The sequence below is a fragment of the Hippopotamus amphibius genome, chromosome 11, assembly GCF_030028045.1.
Source record: "Hippopotamus amphibius kiboko isolate mHipAmp2 chromosome 11, mHipAmp2.hap2, whole genome shotgun sequence".
Taxonomy (NCBI): Eukaryota; Metazoa; Chordata; class Mammalia; order Artiodactyla; family Hippopotamidae; genus Hippopotamus; species Hippopotamus amphibius.
In genome coordinates, this window is record NC_080196.1 from 100,987,126 (window position 1) to 101,000,268 (window position 13,143).

A 13,143-nucleotide genomic window follows, 5' to 3' on the forward strand; every position below is an offset into this window, starting at 1 on the left:
TGAATTCTGGTATTTGATTTTTAGAAAGCAACTAATTTTATGAGCTATAACAACTTTATAGACGTGATATTTCAACCTTAAGCTTTTTAAACATAATAGAAGTTAGTGAAATCATATTATCCCCAAAACAGCAACATAAATGAAACCAATTCTTCTATTTATAATATTAACATTATATTTATATCAGAAGCCAAGAATATATAGCTATCTTCTGATTAGTCTATTCATATCAGAGATAATACTGCAGGGAAAACTTTGTAGAGAATAAAACTATACGGAGTCTGAAATAAAACAAGCACAATTTGAAAAAATCAGATCCCATTTCTAAAAGAGTCAATCAGAATATCCAGTGGATACTTCCACATCTTCTTCCCAGATTCTGGCTCTGGACTCCTACATGGTAAGCACTAAAAATATGGTTTTGTCAGGAGTCACACTACTAAATGACAAGCAAAAGAGGCTGAAAGTAGTCAGGAATTCTCATACACACACGCGCGCGCACACACACACACTGCCTAGAGTGAGCATGAGTTATTCAGGACAAAAGTCATCATCTCAACACATTTAGGAAGGGAAGAGAAACACCAGCAGGCCTAGATGCACTGCAGGCATGGAGCAAAATGAGGTACACAAGATGAGGGAATCCCGTCTGGCTAACAGGAAACGCTGCTTCGGATGATGAGCCATTAAAAACCATCGGCTGGCTGGCATAGCATGGCAGTTAGCAACAGGGAGGTCTATAGTGGGGCGCCTGTCTAGTCCAATAGATCCTGGTCAAGAGGAATCCAAGAGTGAACAGGCGAGAAGCATAGAGCAGGGTCCACCGGGCTTATTCTCGGGCAGGACTCTAGGTCTTGAGAGAAACTGGCAAGAACAAGGCAACAGCCACAGGCCTGGAGGTAACAAGACAAGCATTCAGGCACAGGGATAAAGCAGAATTCCACTTACCCGAACTAGAGATAATCGTCCCTCCGCATTTCTGTCAGAAAGAAGGAATGGAATTCATATTGCTCGATACAGAGGCTCTGACCCTTTGTACTGTCCCACAGGAACAAAGAATGGTCCCTGGACCCAAGCAGAACATTGGGGGTCCCGGATTCTCAGAGAGAAAAGCAACTAGAAGTCAAATCTCTGGCTATCACTTATTAACCCCATTTGGAAATTACTTTCCTATGTTATCCTTCCCCAAATTGCTTATTTTCTCCTTTATTTCTATAGAAGTTATTTTCTTTTAAAATAATTTGAATATGTTATATGCTGCTTGGCTATCTAATTTGTCTTCTGCATTTTAATTACAAATAAATGAGGTTCATATTCCTAAAAATAAAATACATATTAAATCACCCAAAAATCAACATATTGCCCAAAGTTAAAAATGCTACGGATAAAAGGTCACTGAACTTTTTAAAAAGATGATCAGGACCTTTATCATCTCATTTCTAGAAAGTTTATGGTGTGTTCAGGCATATAAGGGGATCATCATTTACTAGTAAAGCCCAAAACTAAGTCCCCAGATTTAGTTATATATACATGAAACATACAATGTTTGGATCTCCTAAATTTTTAATAAATGCTCAAGGAATTTCTAGCAAGCAAGAAACTGAACCATTTGGCAACTGAAATAGGTTTCTGCTGGTAGGGAAAGAGCCTGCCCCCCTGTGCCTTCCTGGAGTGTGTGTGTGGATTTAGCCTGCCCATGACACTCTGTACCTCCAAATCACTCCTAAATTCAGAGAATGTCCTCAGCCAAGAAAACAAGCGGGGAGTTCAACGAACATCAGCAATTGTTCGCTGAAGGCAATTTTGTATGTGTATGTTATGCCTATTCTGCCCACAGTAGGTGAGAATATTATGGTTAGAGAAAGGAAAACCACCTACATAATTCACTAGTATGTCCCAATTTCCTCATTTTCCATCTGTATCTACACCTTTAAATTTGTTCTCTTGACTCCCGAAAATTGGCCCAGTGTCCCATTCAGGGTAATGAATGCTATTGTTGCCTCAATTCAGGCCCCGCTTGGGAAATGGGAGAGGAATTCCACCTGATGAGGGAGGCTTCTCTGAGGCAGGCTCGCAGTGTTTCCTCTCAGTGTGTCAGCAGGCAGCACTGTCATGGGTTCTGTCAGTTCATTTTTTCCATCACTCCATCTCCCGTACCATCTGTGACATTCGCTATGGCAGGCTTGAATGCAGAAAGCTGGTTCCTCACAGGCTGCCTCTCCCCTCAGCATTATGCCTACAGCTTGGAGAGCTGCCATCAGGGTTATGGCTCTGTGGGCTGAATAGCTGGCTTTTCTCCTGTTTGGAGAGCTGAAAGAAAAGACTGTCAGGAGCCAACCCGTATTTTTCTTCTAAGATAAATTCAAAACTTAAAGTAGCCAGTAAACTTTAAAACTAAATCACTAATCACACCTCAAAAAAAAAATACCCCAGTTAGTTTTAAATGAACTTTATAGGCATGTGTTTATTCTTTATTAAGTAGTCAACTGTTTATCTTCAAAAAGAGATAAGGCTTTGTTTCTTTAGGTAATCTCATACATTCCATATACCTAGATTTGATTCCAGTCATACAACCTTGGGCAAATGTCTTAAACTTTCCATGCTTCAGTTTTCTCACCTGCAAAATGGGGATGATAACAGTTCCTACCTCACAGCGTTATTGTGGGGATTACATGAGTCAATATAGGTAAGATGTTTAGAGCAGCGTCTGGCTACAGTAATAGGGTCAGAAGCAGAGACGAGCATGACTTTACTTATTTAAATTTCCCCACACTTGGAGAGTGAGAACTGAAATGTTTTCAACTTGGTCACCTTTCCCTTTAATTCCTAATTCTCTGAATAGTCATCCTGAATCTCTGCAGGAAAAAATACATATTTGAAACAAAATACTTTACCAAATAATACATATACAGGTATATATGAGCATGAGTCAAAAATTATCCACACTCCGGTTATATTAAAACTTCTATAAATTCTACAGCCAGAATGTGGATCACTTTCGACTCACCCTCGTACTATATATATATATATATATATATATATATATATGTATGTATACATGTATGTATATATGTATTTGCATATGTTGAAATAAAAGTTTTAACATCAATATTTACCTTTACTGGAAGTAATAGTGTGGCATACATATATTCTATTTCATTTTCCTTCTACACTAGGCATAACCCACCTTACTGATTTCAGTTTGAAAAACAAAGCACTAAAGTGCTTGCTCCCATCAAAAGGGCAGTACTTCCCAGTTTTGACAACTTTAAGATACAGACGGCAATTGCTGACAATTTTTTCTTTTTTTTTTTTCTGGCTATATGGCATTCATGGCTTGTGGGATCTTCATTTCCTGACGAGGGATTGAACCCGGGCCCTCAGCAGTGAAAGCCCACAATGCTGATCACTGGCCTCCTAGGGAATTCTGCGGGCAACTTTTTTTTAAATTAATTTTTATTGGATTATAGTTGATTTATAATGTTGTGTTAGTTTCTGCCATACAGCAAATTGAATCAGTTATACATTTACATATATCCATTCTTTTTTAGATTCTATTCCCATATAGGTCATTACAAAGTATCGAGTAGAGCTCCCTGTGTTATACAGTAGGTTCTTATTAATTATCTGTTTTATACATAGTAGTGTGTATATGTCAATCCCAATCACCCAATTTATCCCTCCCCCCCTTGCTAACCATAGTTTGTTTTCTACATCTGTGACTCTACTTCTGTTTTGTAAATAGGTTCGTTTGTACCCACTGGCAACTTTAAATGGAATTTTGAACCCAATATATTACAACAGCTTATACATATAATATATAAAAATATAAACATTTATGTATAATTTACAATATATAATATATATCATATATATAATAGTTTACATATAAACATATGTATGTTTCAAATCTTACTATTAGCTGCAAATTATTAGCTGTGTAACTGTATGAAAGTGACAACTTCTATAAGTCTTAGTTTTTTGTTAGCTGAGATAATATCTACATCCTAGAGATGATGCAGAATTTAAAAAGAATCTATAAAAATGCCTGGTATTCAATAAATGGCAGCGATCATTAACTACTGGCCATTACCAAGGGCTATATAAGATTCTCAAGGATGGTTCACAATCATGGCTACATATCAAAATCCCTTATGAAGGTTTTTAAACATACAGATGCCTGAGCCTCCCTCCACACTTAGTGAATCTCATAAGATGGGAACCAGGTGAGACAACTTAGGTGAGGTAACACACAGGGTCAGACTGCCAAATCAAGTTCTACAGTATCAAGGTAATTAAGGACTCAAAGGATATAAACAACAGCAAAACATGAGCTAAGCATTCTTTCCTTAAAGAGGTCTGAAACTGTCACATGAAGGTACCTGTAAATATCCTTCTTTTTCCTGTATAAGGATGCTTGTTGGTGCACACAATATGCAAGGTGTAAGCTAAGGATGAAGTGCGGTGCCTAAACATTTTGGTCATGGAACATCTGCTTTTTATACCCCATTAATTACACAGCTCTCGTGACATTTTCCAGCAAGCTGTGCCCAATAAATTCATAAATTCCAGGCTTATTTCCACCTTGCTAAAAAACATTCCATAGATAAGGACATCCCATCTAGCAAATAGTATTACTGTGCTTGCCAGCAGGTCAAACATTAGTATGTTTACAAAGGACCTGATTCCAGTATTTCCTTCTCAATAGGTGGTACTACTTACAGGAACTGGAACAACATAACTATATCTTTTCCAGTTCCAATTTAGCATCTTTGGACTTACTTGAATAAAATTTGTTTTGAACAAAGATATGTAGGGGTTGACATTCAGAGTGTCCCAAAAGTCTTAGGGCAGTTTTAAGCTTTAAACAACTGAAACTGATCTTCAAAAAGCGAAAAAAATACCCTAAGTCTTTGGCACCCTGTTTTATTTCATTTTATGAATGAGGAAATTAAAGCAGTTATATTGAATAACTTGTTGCTGTTGTTTTGTGTTTGGGGTTTTCTTTTTGGTGGGGGGGTGTTTGTGGACATGATAAAACATCAGTGCAGTCTTCCAAGTGCCCATAACTCAAAACTAGTCCTGTTTCACACGGTATGCACTCAGTTCTCTCATGTAATATGCCATAATACGCTTATCCAAATAAAACAATGTGTTTAATCTCTATTTTTGCAGATACTCCATAGACAGAAGCAGTGACCCTGGAAGATTCTTCTATGTTGACATTACAACAGGTGCCCTAATGACTGCGAGACCCCTTGACCGGGAAGAGTTTTCTTGGCATAATATCACTGTCCTTGCTATGGAAATGAGTGAGTAACACAAAAAAACTGGTCCCCATATAGTGACAAAACATAAGCATTGTAGAAAGTGGAAATTTCCAGAGCTTGTTGGAACAAAAATTATATTCTTTATGAAAAGAAATGGAAATCCTAGTTTATGCAAGTGAATGAACGTATTTAGTTCAAATACTTATTGAGGACCTTTTCTATACCTAGTCCTGTGCTAGAGAAAAAAACACACCAACAAAACATGCAAAAGCAGCACAAAAAATAGCATCCTTAATCCAAAAAGCTAGACTTCTATGGGAGGAAAGGGACAATTGCTGAGAAATCTAAGAGGCTTTCAATCTTTAATAAGATTAGGAATGCACAAATAGTATAAAATATTATTATTGGATGAAAGGAAGTATTTATCACCCTTATTACACACATACATATACACATAGATGCACTGAAGAATTTGAGACATCTTACAAAAAGACAGATTTATTACCATAAACTTAAAGTTGAAAACTAATAAAAATTAAATTAACATATTTATTATAATCTCAACACAGATTATATACTACTACATTCCATTTTTTTTTCATAACACCTAGTGATGAGAAAGGTTAAGGGAAATGGCAAATCCTAACATACTGGCAGAAGTATGTACAGCCATTCATGAGGGCAATTTGGTAACTAATCTTTTGCATTGGGATTCCCCAATATATTCATAATCTTTTTCTCAAGAATTCTACTTCTAATAATTATCTTAAGGAAAAAATCATAAATATTAACAAAGATTTATGTACCCAAATGTCCACCACATTGTTATTTTAAAATAGGAGATAATTACCTAAATGTCTAACAATAGGAGTGTGGCTAACTATAGTGCAGCCACACAGTAAAATGAAAATATCATGTTGCTATTAATACCCATGCTTTCAAAGTATATTTCAATGACACAGGATGATCTTGCCCTAAAAAGTTAAAAGTTCTAAATTCGACTTTCTTATCTGCTTTGTGTGTGTGTGTGTGTGTTGGAGAGTTGGAACACATGTAATATTATACACAACATATAATGGATATCTCTGGTGGGAGGACTATGGATCACATTTATTCGTATGTTTTTCTGAATTTTTCATTATTCCTTGTACAAACAAGGACCACCAAAGTTATAATGAAAAAAATTTAAATATGGCAGCACTTTTGGTAACCAAGCAATAGAAATATTTAGGGGAAAAACACAGTATAGCTATTCTTGAGAGAGAATAAAAGAAAAAAATGAACTAAAAGAACAGGGCATTCTGTGGTTTCATAAAATTATTTACTAAGCATAATTTCTGTGTCTTAAAATTTCTATTTTGTCTTCTTGGGATGGTAGCCAAGAAGAAAAAGAAAACAGAAAAAGACAGGAGGGACACTAGTGAGGGCTGTGAAATTTATCTTTGTGTGGCAATGCCAAGCAAACAACAGACCAAAAGGACAGATTTCCCCATGAGTGACTATGAGTAACTTTTCCTGCCCCAGACAAAGATATGGATTTGGTGTGTGTTTGATCCTATAATATCTCCTTAGTCCATAAGCAGAAATAACTGTGCAGTGTTATCTCTAACCCTATGAATAACTTGAAACCTTCTGGAACAATAATTCAAAGAACTGGTTACAGGTTTTCCCCACTATCCAAAAGTACAGTGTTTTTACAAAACCTTTTGTAAGCCAAAATGGTGTAAAGTGAAGAAGCAATTATATACATTAGGACACATCATTCTAACAGATGCACAAAATAAAAAGCACAAATGCTCCCAGACACAGTTCAAAGATATGGCAGCTTGATGCTGAGATGTTGGGTATAGTTCCAGAGGAAAGAGCTTGTTGGTGCCATTCTCCCTGCTCAGGGTGCCACCTGCCTTCAATTCTAGAACCCGAATTATGAGCAAAGTGAGAAATTCAAAACCTCTCTTTAAGATTTATTTTGTGATACGTGCTCCCCCCACGCAAGTCTCATCCCTCCCCTCAACCTCCTGATAATCACTCACACTCTCCAACACAAACCTCGTCCTGCACATGCTTAAGTTGAGGCCACACTCTTAACAGGCAACCCCTGCATCCTGGTGTTGCTATTTCCAGGTGCTTTATCCATTCCTTTAAAAACTAGAATGAAGAGGTAAATACCTATTCCAACAAAGAGCTGCTTTCTTACATTTCCAAACCCTCCTCACCTTTGGTTTTTGTCTGTTTTGTGTGTGCTCTCTTTAGACAATCCTTCCCAGGTTGGAAGTGTTCCTGTCACAATCAAAGTCTTGGATGTGAACGACAATGCTCCAGAGTTCCCCAGATTCTATGAAACTTCTGTCTGTGAGAATGCCAAAGCGGGGCAGGTAAGACAGCCTGCGAGGTGTGCAGCTTGGTTAATCCCCCACATGCTGAAACGACTGTTACAGATAACCAGACTGGCCATCAAAGAAATTTAGACTCCAGAAACTAACAGTATACAAAACAAAGTCCCAACTTCTGTATATCATGTTGCAACAGTTTATTTGTTAAGACAACTATTTGGAGCCTCCATTACGTTATGATCTAAACAAGGGTGTGAATCAAGGTGGCTTACCCACCTGTGAATCAAGGTAGTTATCCAACTTGTAACTGAACTGTATAGAACCAACTGTAATAACACGTGTTCTGAGTGCTGGAAATGAGGGGCCATGAAGATCAGGAGAAAAAAAGGAGAGTCTTTTTCTCATTTTAGCACTAATCCTTGAAAATATCTGCAGTAGGAAAAGTTTATTTTTTATATCTTCCTCCCTCCCTCCTTTTCTTCTGGCAGCAAGTATCTTGTTTAGGGACTGCCTGCCCTATGCTCAGAACACTGTTACCTGGTATTACCTACTCTCTCTCCTCCCTCAATTAAAACACCCTTTTCTTAGTACCACTCATGACACGTTAAGTTTTGAGAGGAAAGGCATCTGAAGGAACAAATTTCTACTTGTTTGAAACAGCTTTAGCTTCATAATCTTCAGATGTATTTGCATATTTTTTAAAGTCTGCTTTTAAACCTAAATGAACATTGGGTTGACTAACTTCCAAGAGGTGTAACTGAAAAACATCCAAGCTGTGCTTGGAATGCCCACATTATTAATGTAGGTGTCAGGCTGCTGCCCACCCCATACCCATCCCTCCATACCTCAGATCACAGGCCATCTCCCATCTCTCACGATTTCCTCTCTACCAATGACCCAGCAGATTCCCTAACAGTACTCCCTAATTTCTTTCCCCCAAGCATATTCTGTGGTCCTGTGGACTCTGATTGAGGGAGGTGGGTGCAAATGGCAAGGACTCCTGCTTTGGTAATTCAGGCTTTCTGACTGTAACACAGCTTCTGCTTCCACTTCTCTCACTCTCCTGCAACATCCCCGCTGCACAGAGAGACTGTGTCTATACAACCAAAACTTTTATTAGCTTCCTGAACTCACCAAAGATTGACTCAACACATCTTTACCATTCTACTTAAAGAAAAAATGACTCCCTTGTTCCAGGAGAAAAAACGTGTCCTGAAGTCATTCTCATCTAAATTATCTCATCCATCAATTCTTGAAACCCACTGCATTGATCTATAGCACACCTAAACTTTTTTCAACAAGTCTAAGATAATTCTACTTCCATATCTATTGAATTTCTAGTCTAGAAAGACCTGAAATATTATGCAGCTAATAAAAGTTACAATGAAGGCTTTCTAGCATAAGAAATGATCTGTGTTATTATAAGTAAAGAAAGGAGGTATAGAAACTACATGTATACACTTGAAGTTATGTAAAATTATATCTGTGTGTGAACAAAAATTGGGAGGCAGGATGCAAAAACAGCAGTATTTACTATGCTAAGGTAGTTGAGATTTGAGTGAGGGAATTTGGGCCTTTATTTTAATAATCTTTACATTGTAACATGACAATTTACATATATACTGTAGAAACACAATACATACTTTTTGTTTTATATTATATAAAAGTATTACTATAATATGACAATATTTTATATTATGTCAAGAAGCTAATTTTTAATCTGTAATATAAAGAGTAACAGTAGCACAATAAATTAAACTCCCTCATCCCCCAAAGTGAAACATTTCCTTTCTTAAAGGGCTCCAGAATAGGCAGGTTAATAGCATGTTACCATCTCTCTTGTTTTTGCAGCACAGAAGCACATCTCTCATTTCTACATCTCTATACCTCTTCTAATGGTCTATTATACAGTCCTTTGAAGCACAGTTTATCTGTGACTTCAAGTTCAGATCATGAGCCACAAGTCTATCATAGTCTGTCATATTTGTCATCTTTAGCCCAAGACTTTGATTTTGGCTCTGAGACATGTTTTGAAGATTTTCAAAAGCACGCAGCTCAGTAGGTACATCTGGTTTATGAAGAATCAGGTCTCCTTATGTTAGATTTGTTGGACACTGTCCTCAGCTTTGTATCTGCCAAGTTGGGATGTGTGCTTTCAAGGAAAGAAGCCCAGAAAGAAATCAGACAAGGTCTCTGGTGCAGGCTGAGGGCAGCATGAAACTTGCTGAGCAGAATCTTGAATGGCAAGTGGGGCTGAGGATGAAATCAGATCCACCAGGAGAGCGGAAGCCAGGAGAGCAGGCCCTGCATGCTCCCAACCTGGGCCCAGCAAGGCAGTGTCTCTGCTCACCCATCCTTTAAAACTCTGTAACCAACCAGTCATAAGCCTCAGGTCCCCACCTCACCGATATACATATATACAACTTCACAGGTCAGATGTTCTGAAACAATTTTCTGTTTGCCAAGTTATACATAATCACCTATTTATAACATTCATCAAGAAGCATACTTTCACATGTCTGACATCATGGGCAAGATGCAATGTACAGGATTTGTCGGGATGGAGCAGCACTGACCCCAGGCTGGACTCTGGGGCAGATTTATTTTCAGCGTTCTCCTGATCCCTCTCCTTTATTGCAACTCCATCCCCCCGACCTTTAGATTCAACAGAGCCCAGCTGCCAGCTGGGTTCACCAGGAGGCATAACCTGAGATGGAATTCTGGTCTAAGATGTTTCCTAAGAAATACTCTTGGGGACGCCGCCTGTGGAAGGGAAGAACTTCTGCAGGACAGGGCAAAAGGAGAAGCCCAGCTGCAGTGCAGACCCACCAACAGCCTTGGATGACTCCAGACTTCTAGGACTAGGGTTTTCCTGAGTTGAGATGGGATGGCCAGGCCTTTACACCACCACACAGCCACTGGATGTGGGCTGTCCTGGAAGGATGTGGTGCTGTGGGTAGTGGCTCTCAGCAACTGTGGCAATCTCCAAAGAGACTGACAGGGGAAGGCACTGAGTCCTTCACTGAAGGGGTTTCTGAGCAACACCATGTTTACCAGCGGGCCCCTTGCTGGAAGCTTCCCCCTCTCTGTTATTTAATCCTCAGCCTAGTGTGAGGGTAGCATTACCTCCCTTAATTTACAGATGAAGAAAGAAAGACTAAGTAAGCCCACCTCAGCCCTCCAGCTGACCCTGACCCCCATTTTCTACCGTGTTAATAGCCAGCTTTTGACAGCAGGAGTGTCGTGTCTACAGGGTCAGGTCCAAGGGGGTTCGGGGAGTCTGCACCATTGGTTGATGGGAGAGCAAACACACAGGAAGGAGACCACCCCTTCAACACCTTTTCTACATGCCCCCAGTCTGCCTGCCAGTGTTTCAACTGTGTATTTCACACTGCTTTCTTTAGGAAGTTTTCCATCCTGGTCTTCGTAATCTTCATGGCAACTTACTACTTTGAAAAGAAAGTGAAAAAGGCAAAATTGTGGCCAAAGAGCTGAAGAGGAAGCCACCCCACTTCGTGCTCTCCTCAGCCCCAAGCTCTGCTTCTGACTCCAGCCTGTTCTATACACTCCACCCTGGGGCCTTGTGCTCTACACTTTGTCTAGCTCCCCTTCCGGCCAACACCAAGTGACTGCCCTGTGACCCATCCCCTCACATCTGTTTTCCGTTAACCTGACACAATCAATGTAGTGTCTGCTTACTTCCCACTAAGCAGTAGTCCTTTTTTTTTAATTAGAAAAAATTGGGGGGGCTGCATTCGGTCTTCATTGCGGTGTGCGCGCTGGCTTTCTCTAGTTGCAGCAAGTGGGGGCTACTCTTCTCATCGCGGTGGCTTCTCTTGTTGCAGAGCACGGCCTCTAGGCGGACAGGCTTCAGTAGTTGTGGCTCTCGGGCTCTAGAGCACAGGCTCAGCAGTTCTGGCTTAGCTGCTCCGCAGTATGTGGGATTCTCTCGGACCAGGGATAGAACCCGTGCTCCCTGCATTGGCAGGCGGATACTTAACCACTGTGCCACCAAGGAAGTTCCAGTATTGGTCATTTTTAAATAGAGGCCTCTCAAAGACAGCAATTTGACCATGAAATATTGACCCAAATGTGAGGCTAAGAAGGTGAGGTAAGAGCACAAAAAAACTGGGAAACAAGCAGGACCTTGTGGCATCCCAGAGTTCTTTCACTCAAAGTCTTCTGCTTCGACTTCCTAAAAAGGGCTAGACTTGGGGTGAAAATAGTGTGTTATGTCGATGTCTAACATCTGAGGCATTAGGTGACATCTACCCTGTGCCTGTTAACATACTCAGGCCCAAAAATAAACCAAAATTCAATTCTGCATCATGTGATGGCACAGAGACTGTCCAGGAAGTTTCTGGATGTCCTCATCAGGTAAAGCAACCTGCTACTCGATTTCGGGGTTTGGGATTTCATCTGCCCTTGAAGGTTTTCTCTTGACTCTGACTCGCCTGATTTCACGTCCCTCAGCTGATCCAGACAGTGAGCGCAGTGGACCAAGATGACCCACGCAACGGCCAGCACTTCTACTACAGCTTGGCTCCTGAGGCTGCCAACAACCCCAACTTCACCATAAGGGACAACCAAGGTAATCAGTTGGCTGCTGATACTTTTCTACAGCGTAGGCTGGACACGCTGGGTCACTATACCATGCAAGCAGTGTCAGAGGGTCACCTGCTCTTTAATAGCACGGATGACATTAATGCTACTTTGCATGGTCTTTTAAAGTTCTGTTTCAGAACTTCAAAGACAAAGAACATTCTCTGCTGATTCGGAAACTTTCACTCAATCAGTTCACAAACGTCTGAGCACTGGCTCTGGGCCAGATAGACACTGTGCGAGGCACTCAGACAAAAGGCCTCCTGTACCCCCACAGAGAGCAGCCATGTTTGTATGTTCTTTAACTGCAGGAAGAATCTGAGAAAGGTGATAGAAAGAAGACTAGATAAAAAGAAGAATCTGAGGGAACACTTCTAAGCAAGGATCAAAGGGGAGAAATAATGAAAAGCTCCCAGAACAAAAGGGAGACAATGGCTAAGTAAGAGAGAGAGCATAGGACAAATACAGGGACACAGTGAGTAGTTCTGGCACCAAAACCACTTTACTCCTTTCTAATGACTCAGGAACAACAGTCAGGTGGGGTGCCCTATTCCAGAAAGTGCCTCCCACTACACCTTTGCTGGAATGGAATTCTACACCCCTCTACTCCAAAAAGCATTCAGATCAGCTAAGGAGTTTACAGACGTAGCACATTCTTCATTGGGCACAGATGGGAAAAGGAGAGGATTTTATACTCTGGCCAGAAGATCTTCAGAGAAAGATCAGAGCAAGTGAAAAAATAATTTAAATCTGTCAAGTGAACCCCTTCTGTTGCTAACTCTTCTACCAACTAGCTGTCTGACCTTGGGGAGGGAGGGCATCACTTCTCTGGGTTGCAGTGGCCTCATTTTTATTCCAATTCTAAAATGCTGTCACTTTAAAACAATCTAAACAAAGGGTAACAAAAAGTCATGATTTTGGCATCTCTAGTCAGTCTC

General features: G+C 40.0%; 1 protein-coding gene across 1 annotated transcript in view; it reads left to right on the forward strand.

The window, feature by feature from the left end:
- CDH20 (cadherin 20) overlaps positions 1-13,143 on the forward strand; it is a 48,296-nt gene that overhangs the window by 26,036 nt on the left and 9,117 nt on the right. The window contains exons 7-9 of the mRNA XM_057699107.1: positions 5,176-5,312; positions 7,524-7,645; positions 12,077-12,194. Coding sequence (XP_057555090.1) covers positions 5,176-5,312; positions 7,524-7,645; positions 12,077-12,194 — 377 coding nt within the window. The remainder of the gene's footprint in view (positions 1-5,175; positions 5,313-7,523; positions 7,646-12,076; positions 12,195-13,143) is intronic.